General features: G+C 34.1%; 1 protein-coding gene across 4 annotated transcripts in view; it reads right to left on the bottom strand.

Annotated features, from left to right (window-relative positions):
• The window catches only part of LOC105491117 (sarcoglycan zeta), a 1,216,031-nt gene that overhangs the window by 523,150 nt on the left and 665,193 nt on the right, over positions 1 to 27,688 (bottom strand). The window contains exons 1-2 of one of the 4 annotated variants that reach the window (XM_071068612.1): positions 21,010 to 21,584; positions 20,651 to 20,736 (exon numbers count right to left, since the gene is read on the bottom strand). The exons of 1 other annotated variant lie outside the window; for it this stretch is intronic. Coding sequence is in view for 1 of the 3 variants with exons in the window: in XM_011757274.3 (XP_011755576.1) it covers positions 21,010 to 21,033 (24 nt within the window). In the remaining 2 variants the exon portion in view is untranslated. Of the gene's footprint in view, positions 1 to 20,650; positions 20,841 to 21,009; positions 21,586 to 27,688 lie in introns of those variants that run through there. 2 more of the 4 variants (XM_011757274.3, XM_071068613.1) reach the window with 2 other exon arrangements.

Genomic DNA, 27,688 nt, shown 5'->3' with positions numbered 1-27,688 from the left:
GTTAGGAAATTTACTTACAGTCATTTGTCAAATAAATCTTAAGACTTATGAAGCAACTAGGTTTGCATAAATCTTGAGCCCAGGTACTTACTACAACATTGGGCTAGAAGAAATAGAAAAATTCTAACTCATTCAACTTACAGGGTGAGGATGCTTCAAGGTCACAGAATAAATGTGAAGTATTCTGAAAACGTCAGTACTTAACTGATCCCTGCATTTAGATAATCTCTACTAATAAACATTAGCTTTTTGTTATGATAACAAGGAAACTCTCAGTAAAATTTAGCTTTGGCATTAAATGTACATTTCAAGAAATATTCTTCTGGTTCTACAGTTATTTTCCCCACTCAAATGTGAAAACTTCATAGTGTTTTTGTTTAATATATTTGTATTATTCATCTTGAATCATCAGCTGTAGCTCTGTGACTATTCAGCCAAGATTTTGATGAATAAAATTTCATACTCTATTTATTTTACCTTTGTAGTTCTGAAAATGATAAATTATAATGTTTACACTTCTATCTTCTCTATTTTCATTGCAGGGCTACACAACTATTTCAATACATTATGACTCCCATATTATACATACAGTATTTCCCCAAAGGTTGCAATATTCCTAATTGTTAAGAGACTTGAAATGGAACAAAGGCAAAAATAAACCTATTAAAGTATTTTAGTGTCTTTTAAAGTTTTACTCTCAGCCTACAAAGGTTATTACTTTATGAAAAATATATCAGATGCATTCTCTAAAAGAAAATATAATTACAATCGAAATTAATGTCACAAAGAGTTCAAATGTTAACAAAAAATTATGTAATGTTTCTTGATACATTTAATATTCAACAATTAATTGGTTATTGCCACAAAAGAGGTAAGATAATTCAATGAAAACAAAGCAAAAAGTTCATGTGATTGTCATTTCTGTTTCCCAGCAAACCATGAGTACTCAAGAAGTAGATTTATTAATAAATCACCTTCAGTAAATCATGCAGTAGTGAAGTTGGCCACACAGTTGCTTTTATTTCAATTTTCTAAGACAAAGAACAAAATCCAAGAGAGTCACCTGGTGGCATTATATCTCCAAAAACAAATGAAAAAGAATAGGGGGCAATCATGTAAAGATAATTTTATTTAAAACAAAATGTACAGCAATACTAAGTTAAAAGGATAACGGTCTAGTTGATCCTATTAACTGTACATGCGGCTGAGAATAATTCTGCTTCATAATCATCGTTGTCTTAGATTTCATGCTGTAATCATTAAATTAATTGAAAATGTATGCTGCATATATAAAATACGTTTTGGGTTTTTGTTTGTTTGTTTGTTTTGTTTTGTTTTTTGTTTTTCCCTCAGAGTCTCACTCTGTCACTCAGGCTGGAGTGCAGTGGCTTGATCTCTGCTGATTGCAACCTCTGCCTCCAGGGCTCAAGTGATTCTTGTGTCTCAGCCTCCCAAGTAGCTGGGACTACAGGCGTGCGTCACCATGACAGGCTAATTTTTGTGTTTTTAATAGAGACACGGTTTTGCCATGTTGGCCAGGCTGGTCTCAACTCCTGGGCTCAAGCAATCTACCCGCCTAGGCTTTCCAAAGTGCTGGGATTACAGGCGTTAGCCACCACGCCCAGCGCAAAATATGCTTTGATTTATTAATTTTACATATTATAATTTTAAGCATTTTTAATTAAAAAACAAATGAAACTAATAAGAAAAATAAATATTCATCATAAATGCAAAGTGATGCAAAGTTAGGCAAAGAAAAGCTTTCCAAGGAAGGACCTCAGAATGTCTCATTGCTGTGGTCAAAACAGCATGTTTAAGTGGATGACAATATTGGTACTAAAAACGTATTGTTTATAACTTTATTTTATGAAATATCTACGTTTTCAGTATCAAGCATAATATTATTCATAAATTAGTTCTACTTTGTTTCCTTCCCAATTTTCTTAGCCAATTTCCTCAAATGCTACTGTCATAGAATATAATTAAAAAGAGTAAATTTTGGCAGGTTAATAAAGTTGGTGGTGGTGATTACCTAGTTAACTTGCAAATTATACAAGGTCATGTCATTTATCATATCCAGCAAATCTACTAAAATATACTCTTTGGAAAATCATATTGTTTACAGAATATCCTTATGTGTTTCTTACATTAAAAAAATAAACTTGGATTTTATTACTCATTTGTTTTACAACCAAGATAACAATTACTAAAGTTAGGCATAAGCATTAAAGACTTAATATATCCAGTCTGTAATACATATTTTATGTATGTGTCATATAAAATTTCCTCATTACATAATGAGAGGGGTTTACACAACTGCTAAGTGATAATAAAGTTTAAACCAAAGCTTAGCAGAAGATATAGCCAGATTAAAAAAAAATAGCCTTTAAAAAAATGTTTAATAAGAAAAGAAAATATTGTAAAATGCATTCCATGAATGCGTTAATATGAAATTATCAACACTTGCATTTGGAGCTAAAAAAAAAAAAAAAAAGACAAAAAAGAAAAAACGCAACAAAAAAAAAGGTTGGGTATTGTGGCTCACACACATAATCCCAGTACTTTGGGAGACAAGGCAAGAAGATGGCTTAAGCCCAGGAGTTTGAGACAAGCTGGACAACATAGGGAGACCCTCCCTCTACCAAAAATTAATTTTAAGATATGCTTACAACTTGTTTATATATCATTAGTAACTTTTTCAACAGCACATGCTGTTCTGCTTAGCCACACAGTGAAAGCCTTATTGCAGCCATGAATAGAATATATGCAGCCAATTTAATAGGAAGCGGATCTAATACTTCACCTCTCTTTTATTAATTTTGTTATGTCTTAGGTCACTGATTTTTAAATGATGTTCAATGCTAACTGTAATCCATAAATCAGCAATATGAAACTGACAAAAGGTCTTCTTTTTAACAGGCTCAAAATAACAAATATGAAAATATTTCAGCAAGCAGTTTTGCTATTTGTGTTTACCAAATGCATTGTATTATAAACTGAGTTTTTGGGCAAACTTGTAAGAGACTCAAAATTGTATCCACTGTTTCCTTGTCAATTTTATAGAATACTTCATGGGTGACATCTTTCTCAATGGCTCTCAGTGGCATCTTTACAAAACGATGTTTAAAAAAATTGAGCGATACTATTACAAATTTTTATACAGAATTAATTTATATACATATATATTTCAAACATTTTTGCTAGAGATCATTAATTCAGACTGTTTCAGGTATATTAATAAGAATTTTGTGTTTATGTTATCAGACCAAATTGGAATATGATAAAAGTTTTCAGGAATGGCCACTGATTACTCAGAAGAAGGAAAAAAAAAAAATTGCCTCATCCGTCTCCTAAAAGTCCCAATCTGTCTTTAAAGGAGTGGATTTGCATAAAATCAAGATTTCAGATATGGTATACTTGATTTAATGTTGCCAAGAAAGTATTCATCAGCACAATCAATAAATAAGTTTCTTGAATTAACACCACTAAGAGATTTCAAAATTTATGATATAGGTAAATGCGTCATTGGAAAGTAAAGAAAGGAAAACTTTGATTTATTCAATGAATACATTAATAATCAGAATAATAAACAATAATGATAAATTAGTTCACTAGTTTGCCACAGAACATTTTAAGTGATTCAAATATTACAACAAAGCTTATTTTCATGAACAAATACAATGTGTAACCTACTTGGGCAAATAAAATAGTTAAAGTAAAAATGAGAAAATAAAAGAGAAAATGGCAAAAAAAGCAAGAAATAAGAAAAAAGTTAGGAAGGGAGGAGGAACAGAATAGAAGAAATATCATCTCTGAATTTTAACTGTCTTATAAAAGAATTCTCAGTAAGAAATGTAGTCTGTGTAGTCTAATAGATTGACACCAAATAATTTTTTTAAATAACATGAAAATATAAATCATTTTTAGAATGTTATTAATTAATTTTACCCTCTGAGATTTGACAAACTCATCCTCAGTCTTAGTCTCTAATTAAAGGGAAAATAATTATAATGGATACTACCTCTGACTATGACATGGAAAACTTGTCAAATATAATTCATATCCTTACATTTGGTGTGACGTATGATGAGTACAATGAATTCTTTTTTCTCTTTTTTGCCTACCACTAAAGTATGCATTCTTCTTTCACCCTTCCATCAATTGTATGACCTTTGCTGAATGTAGCATACTGAATGGCTTGGGTGATGTTTACTAAAAATGGAAATGTTCATATGTAACCTATTGACTTAGAATTCATTTCCTAATAATATGAACCAAAATTAATGACAGTCACCAGAAATGTCTGAAGAAAGAAAAACATATAATATTATATTTAGACACTATAGCTTTAGAATCAGACATAATTGAATTTTAGACAATACTGCTGCAATCTTTCAAAAATAAATCTTGAGCAAATTACTTGATCTCTTTGAACTTTAGATTTCTTATTTTTAAAATCAAGGAAGAAGTATGACTAATCTAAACTTTATTATTATTATGCATAGTATTAATAGTTACATTTAATTTTGAGGAACATAGATAGGTCCTGCAATGGACTACAACCCTATAAATATTCTTAAGAAATTAGAGGAAAAAATATATATATAGCACAAACTATTCTACTAGGGAGATGTATATGGGTAAATCTTGAAATATATTATCCATCACTCTTATTTTACTTATGGGGAAATTAAGGCCAAGAAGAAATCTTCCATATTTTTGCCAACTAGATATGGCACTGATAGAATTTGAAACAAACTTCTTAGTCCAGGTGTCTTTATTGACTCCTGTAATTCCTTTCACCCGGTTTTAAGAGCAATTTGATGATTATGAAGCCAACTCTTTGACCTATGGAGTGATTCAACTGACCTGCCTGAATAGTGGGTTTTCCTTCTTCCTTCACTAGTTTATATGGGTACAGTAGTAACAATTGACTTCCCAAATTGATGAGGATCGTTCTTTGGTAAAAAATGACCACTACACAATAATAATCAAGTATTTTCATATTTTCACATCATTCAAAAATATGCTATGGACACTTCGAATCCAAAAGACATAGATTTAAATATCTTACGTCCACTAGGACAGAGGATATGAATAAAAAAGCAAAAACAATACAGGGTGGTAAGTCATAAATTCCTTAGCACATGAATAGGAATTTAAGAAAAAATTATAAAGAAGCTCATGACAAAGCAATTTTTACTATTTTGGAAATATCTGGAAGAATTTTCCTAAAAGATGTAAGGAATACATTTTAATTGGTCCAGAAATATTGTTGTCTGTGCTTCATTATATGTACAGCACTGTAGTATGCATTATGAAGAATAAAATCAAGTTATTTCACTCAGATACGTGATGTTAATTCTTTAAAATTATGTTTTTTATTATTTGCTCTATTATTTCTTCTTGCTATATTATTGCTTATAATTCAAATAGTGGACTAGAGTTTGTTTTAAAGTGTATTTTATAAAAATGAAAGAACAAATGGCAAAACCATTAAAATCTTCAATTGAGTTGTATTTTCTCTTTGTAGATATATTTCCTGGTACATATATAGGTATAAACAGTATATATTATATGTACTATATATGACATTATACTATATACTGTCATAGTATATACTATATGTAACATAGTATATGTACTTTATAATATATATGAAAATATGACATCATAAATATGTATTCATATTATGAATAATATATATTATAAAGTAGATATACTATATATGCCATATACATGTTCTATATAATGTATATAAAGTCATAAATACATGCACACACAAATTTTTCTTTAGGCAACACTTTTCACAAATATTATGCCATCATTTTTTTTCTGGCAAAAATGAGATTCCAAGAGACTTCTCAATATTGTGCAATAATAAATGAGAAACAGGGAAAGAGACCAGAGTCATCTAATAAATCTTGTTCACTATTCAATGTCTTTTATTTTCTCTCTTCATAAATATGATTATAAATAGTTGAAAGGATTGCAATTATTTAACAATATCAAATAAACTACCTATAAATTTGATCCTTCTTTTTAAAGATTTGGATACTTCTCTGATTCTTCTGGAAATTGCAGACTAAGTCTACTTACAAATTAAATATTATGTTTTACTGAAATTCCTAACCTTAATAATCCAGGCCCCTTTTAAACAAATGAATTGATAGGTTGTGAATCTTATATTTCACATCATAATGCTCATTTCCAGAGCTTTTGTATTTCCTAAGTTTTCTAATAGTTGAGTTATAAAGGCCTAATTGAAAAGATACAAAAAATATTTTAAAACCCTGCTCAAAACCTAGAAAAGACGTTTTATCCTCAAAAAGTAAATTATACACTAAATAGTCTGTGATGTAAGCACAATATTTTATTCTTCAAATTTATTTTAAGAAACATAAGATGTTTGCATAAGTGGTTATTGATAACATTAACTTTTAAATTATTTCACTATGAATGAATGGCAGTAAAAAATTAAAGATCAAAGTTTTAACTCAAAATATAAAACTTCCTGCATAGTTTTAATGCTGGAAGGTTTTTTTTTGTGTGTGTGTGTTTGTTTTTATTCATTATTATACTTTGAGTTCTAGGGTACATGTGCATAACATGCAGGTTTGTTACATATGTATACTTGTGCCATGTTGGTGTGCTGCAGCCATCAACTCGTCAGCACCCATCAACTCGTCATTTACATCAGGTATAACTCCCAATGCAATCCCTCCCCCCTCCCCCCTCCCCATGATAGGCCCCGGTGTGTGATGTTCCCCTTCCGGAGTCCAAGTGATCTCATTGTTCAGTTCCCACCTATGAGTGAGAACATGCGGTGTTTGGTTTTCTGTTCTTGTGATAGTTTGCTAAGAATGATGGTTTCCAGCTGCATCCATGTCCCTACAAAGGACACAAACTCATCCTGGACACAAACTCATCCTTTTTGATGGCTGCATAGTATTCCATGGTGTATATGTGCCACATTTTCTTAATCCAGTCTGTCACTGATGGACATTTGGGTTGATTCCAAGTCTTTGCTATTGTGAATAGTGCCACAATAAACATACGTGTGCATGTGTCTTTATAGCAGCATGATTTATAATCCTTTGGGTATATACCCAGTAATGGGATGGCTGGGTCATATGGTACATCTAGTTCTAGATCCTAGAGGAATCGCCATACTGTTTTCCATAATGGTTGAACTAGTTTACAATTCCACCAACAGTGTAAAAGTGTTCCTATTTCTCCACATCCTCTCCAGCACCTGTTGTTTCCTGACTTTTTAATGATCGCCATTCTAACTGGTGAGAGATGGTATCTCATTGTGGTTTTGATTTGCATTTCTCTGATGGCCAGTGATGATGAGCATTTTTTCATGTGTCTGTTGGCTGTATGAATGTCTTCTTTTGAGAAATGTCTGTTCATATCCTTTGCCCACTTTTTGATGGGGTTGTTTGTTTTATTCTTCTAAATTTGTAAGAGCTATTTATGACAAACCCACAGCCAATATCATACTGAATGGGCAAAAACTGGAAAAATTCCCTTTGAAAACTGGCACAAGACAGGGATACCCTCTCTCACCACTCCTATTCAACATAGTGTTGGAAGTTCTGGCTAGGGCAATCAGGCAAGAGAAAGAAATCAAGGTATTCAGTTAGGAAAAGAAGAAGTCAAATTGTCCCTCTTTGCAGATGACATGATTATATATTTAGAAAACCCCATTGTCTCAGCCCAAAATCTCCTTAAGCTGATAAGCAACTTCAGCAAAGTCTCAGGATACAAAATCAAAGTGCAAAAATCACAAGCATTCTTAAACACCAGTAACAGACAAACAGAGAGCCAAATCATGAATGAACTTCCATTCACAATTGCTTCAAAGAGAATAAAATACCTAGGAATCCAACTTACAAGGGATGTAAAGGACCTCTTCAAGGAGAACTACAAACCACTGCTCAGTGAAATAAAAGAGGACACAAACAAATGGAAGAACATACCATGCTTATGGATAGGAAGAATCAATATCATGAAAATGGCTATACTGCCCAAGGTTATTTATAGATTCAATGCCATCCCCATCAAGCTACCAATGAGTTTCTTCACAGAATTGGAAAAACTGCTTTAAAGTTCATATGGAACCAAAAAAGAGCCCGCATCTCCAAGAAAATCCTAAGTCAAAAGAACAAAGCTGGAGGCATCACGCTACCTGACTTCAAACTATACTACAAGGCTACAGTAACCAAAACAGCATGGTACTGGTACCAAAACAGAGATATAGACCAATGGAACAGAACAGAGTCCTCTGAAATAATACCACACATCTACAGCCATCTGATCTTTGATAAACCTGAGAGAAACAAGAAATGGGGAAAGGATTCCCTATTTAATAAATGGTGCTGGGAAAATTGGCTAGCCATAAGTAGAAAGCTGAAACTGGACCCTTTCCTTACTCCTTATACAAAAATTAATTCAAGATGGATTAGAGACTTAAATGTTAGACCTAATACCATAAAAATCCTAGAGGAAAACCTAAGTAATACCATTCAGGACATAGGCATGGGCAAAGACTTCATATCTAAAACACCAAAAGCAACGGCAGCAAAAGCCAAAATTGACAAATGGGATCTAATTAAACTAAAGAGCTTCTGCACAGCAAAAGAAACTACCATCAGAGTGAACAGGCAACCTACAGAATGGGAGAAAATTTTTGCAATCTACTCATCTGACAAAGGGCTAATATCCAGAACCTACAAAGAACTCAAACAAATTGAAAGTTTAATAATTTAGAGAAAATAAACTTTAGCCATTATAAAAAGCACTTTTGACATTCATGTCAATGGGACTTAAGTCAGCATGTCTCTTCTGATAGTGCAATTTGCTTGGCTCTATATTGTCAATTATAATTCCACTTTCCTGCTAAGTCGATACAATTAGATTACTACAGGGACTTCATTACAGCCACAGGGAGGACAACAGCTGAGGTATACAATTTTCTTCCTATGATGCCAGCAATAGTAAACAGTTATTGGAACAATTGTCTACAAAGGAGCAATAAAAACTGCTGCATTAAATATGGTTGTGTCATTATATCATCTCACAAAATATAGCAAAGATGAAAAATGTCAACGCCAGGAAAATTTTGCTTTTCCCACTTGTCTGTTTTGGTAAGTTTCCTATAAATCAGTTGTTTTTCATTTATTCATTTAAACAATTCAGAATACACGTTATCTCCAGGCCTTAGATTCCTAGTTTTAAAATGAAGGGAGTGAAGAATTTATGAATATTTGATGTCTCTCCAAATAAGTCTTCAACAATAAAGAATAATGATATATTCTTCTTTATTAGATTGTTGTTTTCTCATAACAATATAAATTTCAGAGCTAAAGTTTACATCTTATTCTGATATAGTCCAATAGATTTTCTACTGTCATTGCTTTAAAGAATACACGCTACAATTCACATTCAGGTTTCTATTTTCAATTGGCATTCTAATGTAATTCTTCCTTAATTTTACAAAGTTTAACTCTTCCAAGTTTTATGCTCATTTTTTTTCATCATCCTTGGTATGTCTCATGCATATTATTGAATCTTAAACACCTAGCATATTTTATGACTTTCCTTATTCAAAAAAAAAATCTGTAAAACCAAACACAAAAACAAACTTTTAAGCAAAACAAATCAGATTAATAGTAATAAACTGTCTTTTACTAACATTCCATGACTGTTTAAGTGAAAAAATTTCATTTTATGTGACATTAAAATCTAACTAAATTTTACTGAGGGGTTATTAGTCGTTGGACATGGAGATTAGTCAGAAATTGCAAAACTCCTGAAGGAAATGTGGGTGTCTCTTAACAGTGTTAGGAGTTTAATAAGACAGACTAGTAGACAAATAATTACAGTACAGTGCAAAAAGTATCACATAATGTTCCTTAGCTCACTGGCACGAATCCATTTGTCTTTAGGTATTTCTGACTTCAGTTTCACCTGAGTTTCTCTACTGTGTGAAACTACTGCAGTTGTTGGTTTCTGTTGCCTCTGACTTCGTGCCCTAAATTGATACTGAAGTATCATTGTCAAATAATATCAACCACACCTACCCTGGTGTGGTCGGCTGCATAATGCACCTCCTCATGCCCAAAGATGTCCAGGTTCCAATGCCTAAAACCTATGAACATATTACTTTACATGGTAACAGGGACTCTGTAGATGTGAATAAATTAAATATGTTGATAGAGTTTATCCTGGATCATTACAAAGTTCCGCTGTAAAAGGAAGCAGGAGAATCTGTGGTAGCAGGAGATGGACAATGATGAGAGAAGCAAGTGGTTGGAGGGATTTGAGGAAAAGGCTACTAACCAAGAAAGGCAGCATGATTTAGAAACTGGAAAAGGACATGGATTCTCCCCTTCACCCTCCGGCAGACACAGAACTTCTGGCATCTTGATTTTAGATTTCTGACCTCCAGAATGGTAACAGAATAGATCTGTTTTAAATCACTAAGTTTGTAGTAATTTGTTTTAGCAGCAATGGGAAACAAATACACCTGCTTTTCAAGAAAATTTTAATTAAAATATTTTCTTTGGTTCTCATGTCACAGGTATTAATTTTCAATTTGGAAAGGATGGCAACAGTGGTGAAGGTGTAAGTGTTTCCAAATATTAGGAAGTCTTGTATGTGAAAGAAATAAATCTACACAAAATAAATGAAAAATAATTATTTAAACAAAATCAACTCTACATTAGAACATATCACATATTGAAACATTTTACACTGGACTGAATTTTATCCCTACACTGCTTCCATAAGGCAATAGAATGAATTTGGATAAAAAGGTACTTATTTGAGAAATCAAATAAGTTTTCAGACTTGGGTGTGCATCAGAATCACCTAGAGAACTTTGTAAAATACAAATGGCTAGGCCAGGCGTGGTGGTTCATGCCTATAATCTCAGCAATTGGGGAGGCCGAGACGGGTGGATCACTTGAGGTCAGGAGTTTGAGAGCAGTCTAGTCAACATGGCAAAACCCTGTCTCTACTAAAAATACAAAAGTTAGCCAGGAGTGATGGCACACTCCTGTAGTCCCAGCTACTCTGGAGGCTGAAGTGGGAGAACTGCTTCAACCTGGGAGGCGTAGGTTGCAGTGAATTGAGATCGCGCCATTGTACTCCAGTCTGAGCAACAGAGCAAGACTCCATCTTAAAAAAATAAATAAATACATAAATAATTTAAATAAAATACAAATGGCTGAACCCCACCTCCCAAGTTTGACTTGACAGCCAAGGATTTGCATCTTTATCAAGTTTGGAGTGCTGTTGATGCTACTGGTCCAGGGACCTAACCTTGGGAAACATTGATGTAGTATAAAAAACATGAAAACTGGAAAATCTGGGTTCAATATTTCTGTCACTTTCTAGCTATGTAATACCTGAACTTCAGTGATTTTCAGTTTTCTTTCTGCCCAATCTCACAATTCCATTGGGAGGATCAAACAAGAAAATATAATTCACGTAGACTATGAAGCCATATAAAAGCATGCTGACCATGCATAATTAATAGAAGCAAGTAGTTTACATTTACAGTCATGTTATTCAATACTTTGGATAGTTTTCTCCTAATTGATGTATTTATTTGCAACTTTTCAGGCACTCTAAAAGGACATTGGTTACTTTTCAAACTAAAAATAAAATATGCATAACTGTCTGTGTGTTGGGGGTGTCTTGTATATGTGTGTGCTTGTGTGTGTAAATACTATTACATTAATTCTAATAATTCAGTGTTTCCTGATTTAAGAGCCTACGCTTAGGCGTTATGACATAAGACGTTTTCCTTAATTTTTTTTTTTACAATTACATATTATTTTCTGTGTCTTTATTATACAGATACTGTTATATTGTTGTAAGTCACTTTTGAAAACTCAATAGAGACTTGGCAAGGAGAAAAGGAGAAATTTCCATATCCCAATTACTAAAGCCTTTGTTTTATGTTTTATATTTTTTCTGTAATAAAATACTTCATCTAATACTTTTTGAATTATAGAAATGGCTTTATTTGTTTCTACACTGCTTCCTAATTTGTTATCACCTCAAAATTGTATTAACATCAATAATAATGACAAATGAAACTGGAATTAGTTCTACCCTTTCAAATGTCCCCCCAGACTATTTTTCTCCTGGAGAACCACTGTCATCCACTACTCTTTATGTAAAGCCCTTCAGGCAAGATTAAATACAAGTCATTTCAAAATAACAGTGGCTTCTTTAGAAAACATATTAAATATTTCCTCAATGTCAAATTGGTAAGGTACTAAAACAAGTGCATATGTATCTGTGTCTTTGTGTTTGTACTCACATATATATAAATACATAACATGCACAAACACATACACACACAACATGTACTGATGGGTGGCTGGAAAGAGAAAAGGAACTGATTCATAGGCAGAACTATAACAACACAGCATGTCAGGAAAATAGAACAGTGGACTGAAATTCTGTGGCTGCTGTCAGATTCCTCAGAGCTCCTACTAGCAGCTGGCTGACCTCGAACCAATTCCCAGTTTGCTTGCAGCCTCATCTCCCTTTCCTCCCTTTATGAGGGCATCAAAATGCTTCACTTCTAAAACTTTTCCACCTTTCACGTTCTGTGCCCTGTCCTTGGTAGAATGACTTCAGGGGAAACAAAATAAAGAAGAAATTATTTCCATAATAGCTTGTGGGGAAAACTGGGTGCTACCTTATTGAGTGGAAAATTTAATTGTTCTGACAATTGTCCCATTTTTAAGAATGCAGCTGTGTCACGTGAACATAGAAAATTTCCTGGACCTTATGTCAGTTTAACTGAAGAAAAACAAATGTTAGATTGTCCAATGTGTTGGAAAAATAACAGACCTATTTAAAATGAATGGAAAATGCATGTTTAAGAAGACACTACAGAAACCGGTAGCTGTTGGTCCTCCAACTCATCAGTTTACACTGTTAAATAATGAGAGGAATAAAACCTGCCACCGTCAGATAGATGGACTTCGAATCCTCCAGACAGGTTGTGGTCTTTATCTCACTTAGTATCTGTCACAATGATGGGTGAGAATATACTCCGCAGTATTTGTAGGCCTTTCATTTGAATGAATTGATAGCCCCAGATGCAACCCTTTATGACTGTCTTCAGGCAAAGTATTTTACAAAACTTCTCCAATTAGTTTATGGCAAAAGTAGAAGGTTGTGCATTAACTGAATTTTGCCTAGTATATAGGATAATAACACCATAGATGATGTCTCAGAGCAAATATGAAGGAAGAGATGAGTGGCTTGAATCTTAAAATATTTGATGAAAAATAATTTATCATTCAGCAATAAAAATCATTTAAACATTTAATGAGGATAATTAGCATTTTGACGTGCCAGATCTGTATTTAAATTTTCATAAATAACAATTTCGTATGGTTTAAATAATAATAAAAGCTAACAGAAATTTCTTGGTACTGAAATATTTATTGTTTATTTTTTTCTTCGTGAAGTGAACCAATATTCCTTGAACTATAGTAATTGCAGCAGTTTCAAAAACACTAAATTATTCGTTTAGAATATCCTCCATATGGAGAACATCACATACCAGGGTCTGTCGCAGGGTGGGGGAAGGGGAGGGAGAGTATTAGGACAAATACCTAAAGCATGTGGGGCTTAAAACCTAGATGACAGGTTGACAGGTGCAGCAAACCACCATGGCACATGTATACCTATGTAACAAACCTGCATATTCTACACATGTATCCCAGAAATTAAAGTAAAATAAAAAATAATAAAGAAACAGAATTTTTTTTTTAAAAAAAGAATATCCTCTATGTGTTTCTGTTAAAACTAATCAACTGAAAACAAACAAACAAAAAACAACCTGTCAGCAACCTTTGGGAAACCCTGAAACCTAAGTCATGGTGTAAGACTGGAAAATTGCGAACAACTCATAACTTCCTCAAAATGCCTGAGGTAATTTAGTGAACAGCATTTTCAAAAGTTAAACTATAAGCAACTAGGAACTGCCTATAGACATTCTTAGATGGTTTCAACTATTGTTAGAATATGTTAATATATTTTAAATAAAAAAAGCTGCAATTGTCTTCACCTAACAAAACCTGGCTTTATTGAAGCAGCTGCTAGTTTATTTCTTCAAGCAATATATTCAAAGTCTTAAAGGAAACTTTGGTGTGTGGCACTATGCGAGGTCCTCTATGGAGGGCATACAAAAGTCAAGGATTTTTAAGTTAGAATGAGAGAGAAAAAGTACTTAGGTAGCATTCAGTGCTTTCAATTGCTTTCAATAGTAATAACAGATAAGATAATTTATAAATAGATTATTAGAAACACAAGTCTCCTTTCAGGAAAACTGGGAAAATGTTATATATTATTATTATTATTATTATTTTATTTATTTTTTTTGAAATGGAGTTTCGTTCTTTTTGCCGAGGCTGGAGTGTAGTGGCACCATCTTGGCTCACTGCAACCTCCGCTTCCTGGGTTCAAGGGATTCTCCCTGCCTCAGCCTCCTGAGTAGCTGGGATTACAGGCACACACCACCATGCCCGGCTAATTTTGTATTTTTAGTAGAGATGGGGTTTTACCATCCTGGCCAGGCTGGTCTCAAACTCCCGACCTCAGGTGATCCACCTGCCGTGGCCTCCCAAAGTGCTGGGATTACAGGTGTGAGCCACTGCGCCCAGCCTCACTTCTTTTTATTTCTCTTTCTCTCCCACAAGTTGACTCAACCATGAGTACAACAATGTATAACAGTAAAACTCTGTACAATCATGTTTTCTGTTCTCTAACTTTGTGCCTAAAGAGTAAATCTACAAAACCTATTCCTTTTGCTACAGCCATCTCAATATTTACATGATTTTCACTTATTCTTCATTGTAAATAAGGTTTTGAAGAATACATATGAACATAAATCTTTGAACCACTGATTTTTTAGGAGAAATGTTTGGAGTTAGAGCAAAAATTATGAGTATACTTACTTTTTCTATATATGACCACATTGGTTTTTAAAAATGTGCAATGGCCACCTCAGATAAAACGATTATTTCATTGCACTTGGAAGAAGGTTGAGAATTGTCATTTTTAATGTTTTGGTAACTTTATAATTTTTATTTCATTTCAAGTGGGGCATTTTTTTTCATTTATTTATTAGCAATGCACATGGCCTCTTTGAGTATCTCAATAAATCTACTTCTAATTGAATGTAATGTTTTCTTGCAAGTTTGCATGTGTCCTTGTATACATTCTTTATACATTAAGTTTACCAACATTTAGTTATATTTGTTACAAATATCTTCCTAATTGCTAGTTCCTTTCTAATTTTATGTCTTTATGTTTTGAGGAAAAAAATTGTGTGTGTGTGTGTGTATGTGTGTGTGTGTGTGTATGGGGTTTTACAATCTCTCTCTCCATATATATAAACACATACATATACACACACACACATAGTTATATATATATTTATTTAAAACGAATGGAAAATGCATGTTTAAGAAGACACTACGGCCGGGCGCGGTGGCTCAAGCCTGTAATCCCAGCACTTTGGGAGGCCGAGACGGGCGGATCACGAGGTCAGGAGATCGAGACCATCCTGGCTAACACAGTGAAACCCTGTCTCTACTAAAAAAATACAAAAACAAACAAACAAACAAACAAAAAAACAAACAAAAACTAGCCGACTAGCCGGGCAAGGTGGCGGGCGCCTGTAGTCCCAGCTACTCGGGAGGCTGAGGCAGGAGAATGGCGTGAACCCAGGAGGCGGAGCTTGCAGTGAGCCGAGATCCGGCAACTGCGCTCTAGCCTGGGCGACAGAGCGAGACTCCGCCTCAACAACAACAACAAACAACAACAACAACAATAACAAAAAAGAAGACACTACAGAAACAGGCAGCTGTTGGTCCTCCAACTCATCAGTTTACACTGTTAAATGAGAGGGATAAAACCTGTCACCGTCAGATAGATGGACGTTGAATCCTTCAGTTCATATATATATATATATATATTTTTATATATATTTATATATTTATATTTATGTATATGCATATAACTATGTGTGTGTGTATATATAACTCTGTCTGTGTGTGTGTGTGTGTGTAGCTTTTTTTTTTTCCTAGACAGGGGTCCACTCTATAGCCAGGCTGGAGTGCAGTAGTGCAATCTTACCTCACTGCAGCCTTGACCCCCGGGGTTCAAGTGATTCTCCCACTTCAGCCTCTCAAATAACTGGGACTACAGGCGTGCCATCATACCCGGCTAACTTTGTGTGTGTGTGTGTGTGTGTGTGTGTGTGCATTTTTTGTAGAGAGATGTTTTTGCCATGTTGCCCAGGTTTGTCTCAAATTTCTGGACTCAAGCAATCGCCTGCCTTGGCCTCCCAACATGCTGAGATTACAGGTATGAGGCAGCATACCAGTCAAAAAGATATTTAAAAATATTATACACTCTTATCTTTCCATTGCAATCATTAGGTAACTCCAGGCAACACTCCCTCCCATGATTTAGATTTTAGTATTAAGCTCGCTTTGTCTTTTTATTTTTCTTCATCAGATGGCTGAATTAATTTTTGATCATTTCAATATCCACATAATGTTTAAAATACACGTACATCTGAGATTCTAAACCTCCTCCCCTCCAATAATACTGTGGTCTTCCCTACCTTACTCATTCAATAGCATGATCATACGCAAAACTGTTTCATCAACAACACCTTCATCTCCATTCATCAATTCAGACATTCTTCTTAAACTACTACTCAGAAAATTTTCTAAGGTTCCATTCCAATGATACAATCAATACCCCCACTATTTCCTCAAATCCCTCCTCACCTATTTTTGATGCAATGTCTATCATTATAATCAGTACCTTGTATACATTTTCAAGTCCTTTGTCCTACCGTTGCTTTTTTTGTATTTACTTGTCAAAACCACCTCTACACTGAAATGAAAATTCTCTCGCCTACTCAGCACATACATTCTCAGGTAAATGTGGAAATACACACAGCCATGCTGACTGGTCTCCCATTAATTTCACGAGTACAAATCTCACTGTGGCTTTTAATCTCTTTCTCTTTCTCTTGTCAATTTACCCTTCTGCTCAGCTATTCATGCTGGTTTTCTCTCTTCTCTGATATCTAGCCCCTTCTTGTCCTCCTGGGAGAAAACAGAATGGGGCTGGAATATGGCTTCTCAGCTCTCCCTTCACTAAATTTGAAGTTGTATATTCATCTATACCCATAAATTCTGCCTTTCTTTTCCTAATGAATGAACACATTTTTCCCTCACTAAAACACACCTCTTTACTCTTCCTTTTTACTAAGGCTCTGACATTAGTCCTCACTTCTGAATCATTAGTTGTTCCCTCTCTGCAGAGAAACTCCTAGCATTTTTTGAACATGCAATATATTTTTCCATCTTACAAACAAAAGACGTTTGACTCCGCACTTTTTACATTCTCTTCAATGGTTGCCTTATTTCTTCACATCACTTCATAGGTAAGAAAAATTAAAAAAAAATAAAAATGGGAAAAAATCTTCGAATAATTATTTTGGTAGTCTTTACATTGTCTTTCACACTTCAACCCTACAAGGTCTTTATCCTTAGCAAGAGAACAAAGCTATTGAAAAGTCATCAATAATTAATTACAAAATCTCTTTTTATTCCATCTAGTAGTAGCATTTAACCCAGCTGATTATTTATTCCTTCTTCTATGGTTTCTTCACTTGGACTTCTGGGCACCACCCTCTCTTGGATCTTATTCTGCTTCACTGCCTTGTCTTCTTGGTATTTGTTACTGCATTTTCTGCATTCACCCAGCCTCTACTCCCTTGAGTGCCCTTGGGCTCAATTTCTGTGCATTTCTCCATCTATTTCTTTTAATGCCATCTATATACTGATGACTCAGAAGGGTAAATCTCTAGATATTCCTCTGAAATCTGAGATCTATCACCTCTACTCGGATGAGTTGCGTACTCCACATCCTCATTGGAATCTCTTCCTGCAGAGATTGTTCTACCCAGAGAGGAGAGAACTGGAAACTCTACCCTGACATTACTCAGTCATTAGTTAAGGGCTCTCTTAGTGTGGGAGAGTCAAACCTCCCAGGCAGTTACTGAAAATACGGATTCCTATTGGCCAAGCACAATTATCCACAGGAGGTTGCAGGTATAATCCATTCGCAGACAACAGGTACTGCACCCAGGGGTAAATGCATTTGCTGGTAAAGGGTATCACAGCACATCCTGCACTCTGATTCAGCCTGTGATGGCTGTGTCATGATTTCAACTAAAAAAAAAATACACATCCATCGTTTTATGCACAGCAAAAGAAACTACCATCAGAGTGAACAGGCAACCTACAGAATGGGAGAAAATTTTTGCAATCTACTCATCTGACAAAGGGCTAATATCCAGAACCTACAAAGAACTCAAACAAATTTACAAGAAAAAAACAAACAACCCCATCAAAAAGTGGGCAAAGGATATGAACAGACATTTCTCAAAAGAAGACATTCAGACAGCCAACAGACACATGAAAAAATGCTCATCATCACTGGCCATCAGAGAAATGCAAATCAAAACCACAATGAGATACCATCTCACACCAGTTAGAATGGCGATCATTAAAAAGTCAGGAAACAACAGGTGCTGGAGAGGATGTGGAGAAGTAGGAACACTTTTACACTGTTGGTGGGATTGTAAACTAGTTCAACCATTATGGAAAACAGTATGGCGATTCCTCAAGGATCTAGAACTAGATGTACCATATGACCCAGCCATCCCATTACTGGGTATATACCCAAAGGATTATAAATTATGCTGCTATAAAGACACATGCACACGTATGTTTATTGCGGCACTATTCACAATAGCAAAGACTTGGAACCAACCCAAATGTCCATCAGTGACAGATTGGATTAAGAAAATGTGGCACATATACACCATGGAATACTATGCAGCCATCAAAAAGGATGAGTTTGTGTCCTTTGTAGGGACATGGATGCAGCTGGAAACCATCATTCTTAGCAAACTATCACAAGAACAGAAAACCAAACACCGCATGTTCTCACTCATAGGTGGGAACTGAACAATGAGATCACTTGGACTCAGGAAGGGGAACATCACACACCGGGGCCTATCATGGGGAGGGGGGAGGGGGGAGGGATTGCATTGGGAGTTATACCTGATGTAAATGACGAGTTGATGGGTGCAGCACACCAACATGACACAAGTATACATATGTAACAAACCTGCACGTTATGCACATGTACCCTACAACTTAAAGTATAATAATAATAAATAAATTTAAAAAAAATACACATCCATCGTTTTAAAGGTGTCCTTGTACTATATTAGTATTTAAGTATGAAGTTTTAAAAAAGAATAAAATTAACTCAATTGTTGTACTTAATACAAATTAAATCAATAGTAGAACCCACCACTTTGCTTAGAAAACATTAAAATAGAATTCAAGCCTTTTGAAATTTTTTTCTGATCAACTTAACCTCAAAGTAATTTTGATTCTGAATCAGATATGACTTTTTCCATACCTTTCCTTATACTTTTAGTGCATATGTCTATATAATCCCTAAAATATATGCTTTATACATTTTATAACATATTTTATATATTTTATATATGTATAAAATTATATAAATCTTCTATACATTATACAAAATTGATCATACTGTATATATCTCTTTACAACTTGATTATTTTTCTGCTACTATTATTTGGTAGATTCAATCACATTTCACATACATCTATAATTTATTCATTTCACTGTTTATTCTATTGGTGATTAAATCATAATGTATACATTCAATATTTTTGATGGACAGGTAGCTTATTTTTATTTATTTCCTGGTATAAAAAGTGATTGATTAAACATTCCAGTCCACAGTTTCTTCTGTGTATAAATAAGGTGTTCTGTAAGGTTTTTATCCAGAGAGTACAATTTTAGGTGAAAGGGTAGGTTTAAACGTTGTTAAAATAAAATAAATGGAAGAATACAATTAGTTTCATGAACTTGGTTCCTTTTTTTTCAAAAACCATGAAAATAAATATTCAAAAGAATGTCTGTAAAGTTGACCTTTTGGACAATTTATATGTGTCTTATGTACGGAGACAGGAGCTTATTTTCTTTCCCGAACCTGTTCTAATACGTAGAGCATACAAGTTGGTACCTGGTATTTGATTGTTTACAAAATCTGTACACAGTCCTCACTGGGATTATCTTTTCTTGTTGATAGCAGAATGTATTTATTTTCCTCAATGCGGCAGATATGAGAAAATCTATACGGATACATTTCAGTGCTGCATTAGCGAGGAAAGTAAAAAACTGGCATTTCTTTTTTGTTTCAAGTTCTACTCTAGAAGATTGATGTGCACCCCTTTAATCAATACTTAAAACCTTATGATGTGGATATACGGTAATTTTTCTGCTTCAGAGAAAATATTATCCCCTGGTCATACAGCTAAGTTTTAAAAAAATTCTCAATTTTAATCAACATTTACTTCAAAACACGGTATGAATTTGAGTTGTGTTTATGACAGTGAGGTAAACTTGGTTTGATGAGTAATGCACATGTCACCCAGGCATGGTGGCTCACATCTGTAATTCCAGGTGGGAGGAATTACCTGGGAGGTAATTGGGAGGCTGAGGTGGGAAGATTGCTTGAGCTCAGGAGTTCAAGGCCAGCCTGGGCAACATAGTGAGAGCCTCTCTGTAGTGAAAAAACAAAATAATTAAATAAATTTTAAAAAATTAATGTACATATCAAAGAATAGCCTAAGTCATTCACACAGGTTTTGTGTATTATTATATCATCTGTCTTTCCATTCTGCTTTGAAGTCAGTCTCTATACCTGAGCTGATATTTTCCTTTCCCTAGGCTTCTCTGGCAGCATTTTATATCCTGTTATTCTATACTGTAGTTGTCTGTTATAACTGTGAGTATAATATCCCTCACTGGAATTTAAGCATCTTGACAGCCATACCTTTAAATTATGTATATACGGCATCTTCTAATCACCACTTCTCAGCTGAAAGGACTGTGCTTCATAGGCAAAGACCTAGGGAATCGGAGTGTAAAGGAAGTAACACCATCAACTAAGGAAAAGGAGAGTTGATAAGCAAGGCATGGTTGTCACAGGGTATTGGGAAATCACGGCGAAGTAGAATCAGTAGGGAAAAAAAAAAAAGCCATGCATAATCTAGGAAAACATTCAGGCATGGCTTCAGAGACACAAGGAGGATTTTAATAGGGGACTCAACATACATGCGGGGGGCAACCCATTGTGAAGGACCTAGGTGGTCTTGGAGTGCATTCTCAGGCTATGAGATACTGCCACCCTTGGGTCAATCTACACCTTCATTCTTGAAGACCACAAGCTTCGGAAATAAACAGGTTTTTTGATCTAGAAAAACACCTTGAAAATTAAAGGTACTCAGCAACAACAGATACAGACATTTAGAAGTAACTCAAGGCAAACTTCTCATTTTATAATCAGGAAAACTGAACTGAAAACAAGATATCATTTAAGTCATTTGAGATGTCTCACAGCAAATAATTGTTGGAAAAAGGCTATTTAAAATGCTAGGAAATGGTTGTTATCTATCTATCTATCTATCTATCTGTCTTTATATTATATGTCTTTCATCTAAAAAACAACTTTTAACTTTATTAAGATACCACCAAGAAGCTTAGGCACCCAAAGATGTAAAAGAAAGAAACTTCAAGTATCTTCAAACTGACAGCATTTTATAAATAGTGATATTTTAAACAAGATCATGATAAAGGTTTTAGGAGTTTCTTTTAAATAAAAATTAAAACTTTCATATAAGTTTATATGGTGAGATAGAAAGACCCACAAATGCAATTTAGATATGATTAATTTTTCTTGACACTTTCAATGACAGCAGTTATTTGTTGTTGTTAATTCCTCACAGGCTTTCAAGTAAAATAAAGTTGCTGCTTTCTCTCAAAACGTTCTACCCTATTAGGTGATTTAGCTTCTTGAGGTCAGGACCTTTGTCCTGTCTTTGTTGTGTACTCTTCAGAAAAGCCTGCAATTGTTGACTACATTGTTAAGTATTCAAAAACAATATGATAAAATTATTTAGTTATGCTTGACCCGCTGATCTTGTTTTCAAACAAAGATTTCATAGCGACATATCTCACCCTGTTACTATGTGAAAAAAATAATAAACTGCCCTAAAAATAATTCAACATCCTTAACAATTCATCCTAACTAAAGCTCAACAATCATATTTTTGGCTCCCTGAGAAATTATCTATTGTGACTGTTTATTTGAAATATACTACTCTCATTTGTCACTCTTTTTTAACATTATAAAACATATCAAAAATGCTACTGTAATGTATGGATGCCACTTCCTGTATAAGCAAGGTACAAATAGACTCTTATAGAAGAAGAATGAAAATCACCTGCATTTCACCACCAACTTCAATCAATTGTCAGTAGCTGCCTGGAGAGTTCTTTCTTTAAGAGAAATTGTGAGGCCTAGTGTAGGTTCAGCAGGAAAGTACGCCAAGATCAATTATTGATGTCTGCTATGGGCATATAGGAGAACGGGGTGACAATGTATAAACCATGAATTTTTTTATCTGTGCACTAGAGCTTGAAATATGTATTCATTTTAATTATTGAGACATAGGCATATTCTTGCTAGATGAGTGTCATGTCAGGTACAATAAACTCTAAGAACGTACATTGACTTTCAGAAGGCTTGTTTACTACATGTTGCAATGAGGTGATAATAGCCCTGTAAAAGGATTATCATTCCTCCAGGATATGATTGTCAAAGTAATAGAATGCCACAGCTCATAGTATTGTTTCCACTATTAACCCATTATAAAGGGAGACTGCTGTAAGTCTTTCAGAAAATTTTAAAAAATAGCCAAGAGAGAATTGTTACTTTTACTTAAATCTATTTTGATGTGACTGCTGATATCAAAGAAGAAATAGTCGTAGAAATTTAAGTCACTGTTAGACACCACAACCTTATACTGCCTCTTTATAGTGGAATAAGAATATTTACCTCTGGTCTCCAAATAGATCCTTCAGTAACAGTTACTATAGAGATTAAATTAATGAATGACAAATGTCAAAGTGCTTTGTTTGCAACATGGAAATATTAATTGATTTTATATGATCATTTACTGTCTGCTTTTACAGTCAGTCTTGCTCTGTGGTATTGAACCTAATCTCCGTAATTTGAGTCCATTATTTGTTTCTGATTAATCTCTTAGTTTGGGGCTATATCCTGGCTCCAGTTAATTTGTTAAAAGGATTCAGCAGAATATTCAGCTACTTGCCTCAAAAAATGACTCCTTGAAATGTAAAATTCAAAAATAACAAACAAACAGTGACTCCATTAAAAATTACATTTAGTATTCTTTTTTACTTTTTAAAATATTTTTAAAGTTTTTTTTTAAGTTTTGTGAGTACATAGTGAGTGTATATATTTATGGGGTATGTGAGATATTTTGATTCATGCGTACAAAGTGTAACAATCACATTAGGGCAAATGGAGTATCTGTCCTTTCAAGCATTTATCCTTTGTGTTACACATTCCAATTATGCTCTTTTAGTTACTTTAAAAATGTGCATTTAAGTTGACTATAGCCACCCTGTTATGCTATCAAATACCAGAGCTTATTAATTTTTTTCTATTTTTTGTACCCATTAACCATCCTCCCAAGCCCCTCCATGCCCATTATCCTGCTCAGCCTCTAGCAACCATCAGTTCTAGTCTCTATCTCCCTAAGTTCAGCTGCTTTAATTTTTAGCTTCCACAAATTGGTACATTCTAGAATTTCACTCACCATGTTGGATATAAAAATGAAAACATCATAGAGAGTGTTGACTTAACTTCTTGTTTGCAGATATAGTAATCTGATCATTTTGAGAAATAACAGTCAAGATTTAGGTGAACAGAAAACATATGGGAATCTTATGTAGGAAATAAAAAGGAATAACTGATAGATGAGGGAATGAGATGGCTCTTTGTGCTGAAATGAAAAGATGAAGTAACTGTTGCCTCCTAGTTCTATTTCTAGCTATTTCATTCCCTTTATATATAATTAAATGTCAGTTTCTATAAACTATCTAATAGTATGCCAAAAAACTGATAATCATTCTGTATACCTTCATATATGTTAGCACCACATCTAATTTGTCTATAAGTCTTGCCAATTACACCTTTAAAATATATCACCAGTATACCCATTTTTCTCCAACTTTTCTATTACCACCTAGGTACAATGTATAGCCATGCCTTTACTATTGCTAAAATAGTCTTTTTATTAGCCATCTCCTCCCTCCTTTACATATTGCCCTATTACTTCCATTCTATTCCTTATCTTACAGATAATTTGATTTGCTCTTAACATACATGTATACATGATGATGCCACTTTCTTACTTCATATTCACTAATAGCTTTCTATTGCACTCCTTATTTGGTTTCTAAATCCCCTCAACTCAATACCACAAGTTCTAGCCACAATGGCTTTGTAATTAGTTCCTCAACAACACAAAACTTGATCTCTCTAAAGCCTCAACTTGTGCAGTTCTCACTATGTGTTAAGTTCTTGTCCAGAACTTCTCAGCATTCTGGCTTCTTCTCCTCACTCTGGGTCTTCTGGTATCCACCTAAATGGCAGGAATTATATGACTACATCAACCAAATCGGTCCTTTGCTCCCTTTCTCCCATCATAGTAGTCTGTTTCATTGGTCATATCATTCTTTGAGAAACTGCAATTAAATAAGTTTGTTTATTGTTTTCCCTTACTAGACTAAAATTCTGAAATGGAAAGTCCACAGGTGTTTTGTTCACCACAGTACACGCAGTATACAGTAAAATGCCTGGCACATGGTTAGTGTTAAATGTCTTTTTGTGGAGGAGTGAATAAGAAGAAATGCTATGATGTGGTTTATTTTTTTGTTGCTGTTATTGTTATGTTTAGCGATAATAGTGGCTTTTTTTATCGTTAAGATTATTAAGTATTAAAGATATGAGGTAAATTGATCAATAAGTGGAAAATCCAGGATATAGCTCAGTATGTGTGGCTAATGTTATTGCTTCTACTAGTACATGACACTGTTTTCATATTCATCATATAATCAGGAAGCATACTGAAATGGGAAAATCACTGACCCAACAGCTCTGGATTTAAACAATGGCTCATCGATTTATTGACTGTGACTGGTCCTCAGTTTTTTCATCTGTAAAATGGGGATAATAACTTTTATCTTGTGGACTTACTTTGGAGATTGAACAAAACCATAAATGCATACATACATATAAAACAACAGATATATACTGAAAATTAAATAAAATTTACTTAGTCTTTTGTTTCCCAATGGTTGATCCCATATATTTGGCCTTCTTTCTTTGCCAAATTGTTAATTATCCTTCAGACTGTACATTTACAATATTAATATTTTTATCACTGAATCATGATCATCATTGCTTAAATATAACTTTTATGAATTTCTTTTTTAAAATGTCTGATGGATTTCAAGTCCTATACTATTAATCCAATTAATTGGATAATTCAATACTAGTTAATATCCTGAGTTAAAATCATCTATTTTCAAACAAATATCATTTCCCCTCCAATATGGTACATTGATTCTTCATAACATTTATGCAGGAAAATTTGGCAGCAGCTATAAACCACATGCACTCTTGAATGCTGCCCAAATTGACAACAATTTCAATTAACCATCCAGACTGCGAGTGCCAGCAAAATGTGCAGGGCAGTGACAATTATAAAATAGACAGAAAGTAGTATTGATCTCAACTTGTGGGATCTACACAATCAAGAAAAGATGGATGTAAAGTTAAAAGTATCCAGAGGAACAAGGTTTTCAGCTCCTCTGGATAATTACGTTAACACTGGGAGATGGAAGCACATATACAAACTATACCTATGTCCCCAGTGTAATCTCATTCATATATTTGCACAGTATTAGAAAAAGGATTCAGTGAACTGCTCAAAAATAATTTTTAAAATTGTAGTTACAAATATGTTCAGGCCACTTGGAGTAATTGTTCCTGCTGTAAGAGACAAAAAACAGCTATTTGAAAGTTTCTAACGAATAACAGAAAGGTCACATGATTTTCAGAATGAGAAATAAGATTACAATGTCACTGTTTATTGTCAGCAGGAAAAGCATATCCTTACTCTTACATCCCTTGATTACTTTCGGCACAACAATAAAACCACAACAGAAAGATAATTACAAGGAAAAGGTGCTAATGGACTGCTTTTTTAAAATGAAGCACCAAAACTCTCCATAAGGTGGAACGAAAATAACATCTGAATACAGCTTTCCACAAATTCATTCTACTTACAGAGTTTTATTCAAGGCTTTTTTTTTTTTTTTTTTTTTTTGTAAGTGTGGTAAATGCAAGAGTATTTGTTTGTTTTGAATTACCCGAGGCTGGGTAATTTATAAAGAAAAGAGGTTTCTTTGGCTCACCATTCTGCAGGCTGCACAAGCATGGTACCAGCATATGTTCAGCTTCTGGACAGGCCTCAGGAAATTTTACTCATGGTGAAGGTAAGGGGGGCAGGGAGCAGGTGTGTCACATGGCAAGACAGAGAGTGAGAGAGAGAGGAGGAGATGCCAAGCTCCTTTAAACAACCAGCTGTCTTATCAACTGAGTAAGAACTCACTCATTACCACGGGGAAGGCAAGAATTACTAAGAATTAAATAAAATTAGACTGAGTCTGTTGTCTTTCTCAATGATCATCAACATACATTTGGTGGGGCCTGGTGGAAGGTGTATGGGTCATGGGGGTGGATTCCTCAAAAATGGCTTGGTGTGGGGGATCCGCCCCCATGACCCGTGCATCTTCCACCAGGCCCCACGTCTAACACTGGAGATCACATTTCAACATGAGATTTGGAGGGGACAAATATTCAAACCATGTTGCCAAGTGTATCATTTTAAGGTTTTGAAAAAAATGAAAACAAAGAAGATCCAACTTTTCCTAACATTATTAATACTCATAATAACAGGCTTCTTATGACAATTTAGATGAAATTTGACTCTGGTGATTGAAGAGTAGGAAAAGAAAAGCAGAACAATTAATTCTACCTTTAAAATTTATTATTATGATGGAGGGTGTCTTCAATATTGTTTCATATATTTTGTAGAAAAAAAATCAAATATTTGTTTTTATGATGAACTATTTTTAAACCTTTTAGTTAATTATCTTTTTTTAGGGAAGATAATGTAAAAATCTCAATGGTTGTCTTTAGCTAAATATAGATTCTATTTGAGATGGTAATAATATAACAAAATTGTATTAAGATTTACAAAAATGAAATTTTTGCCTGGGGTTATGTTTGGTTTATTTCCTTATTTATTCTTTTATGTGTTATTATATAACGTCAATGCCGGTATTACAATGAAATAAATTAGTTTCTCCATTGAAAATTACCTTGGAACAGAACCAAACACTTTGAACAGAAGTTTCCAAGTAATATGTCACCAGATGTCTATAAGTCACTTTGAGATTCCTGAAAGGAAGATGTTAGGCAAGTAATATAATTTCTTGAAAAAAAACACCCCTTAATTAAATTAGACCTTCTGGCATGATGAAAAGTACTGCATGAAAAATTTAATTGAAGATAG

The sequence above is a fragment of the Macaca nemestrina genome, chromosome 8 (assembly GCF_043159975.1).
Source record: "Macaca nemestrina isolate mMacNem1 chromosome 8, mMacNem.hap1, whole genome shotgun sequence".
In the NCBI taxonomy this organism is placed as follows: domain Eukaryota; kingdom Metazoa; phylum Chordata; class Mammalia; order Primates; family Cercopithecidae; genus Macaca; species Macaca nemestrina.
This window is presented reverse-complemented; position numbering and strand designations above follow the sequence as displayed.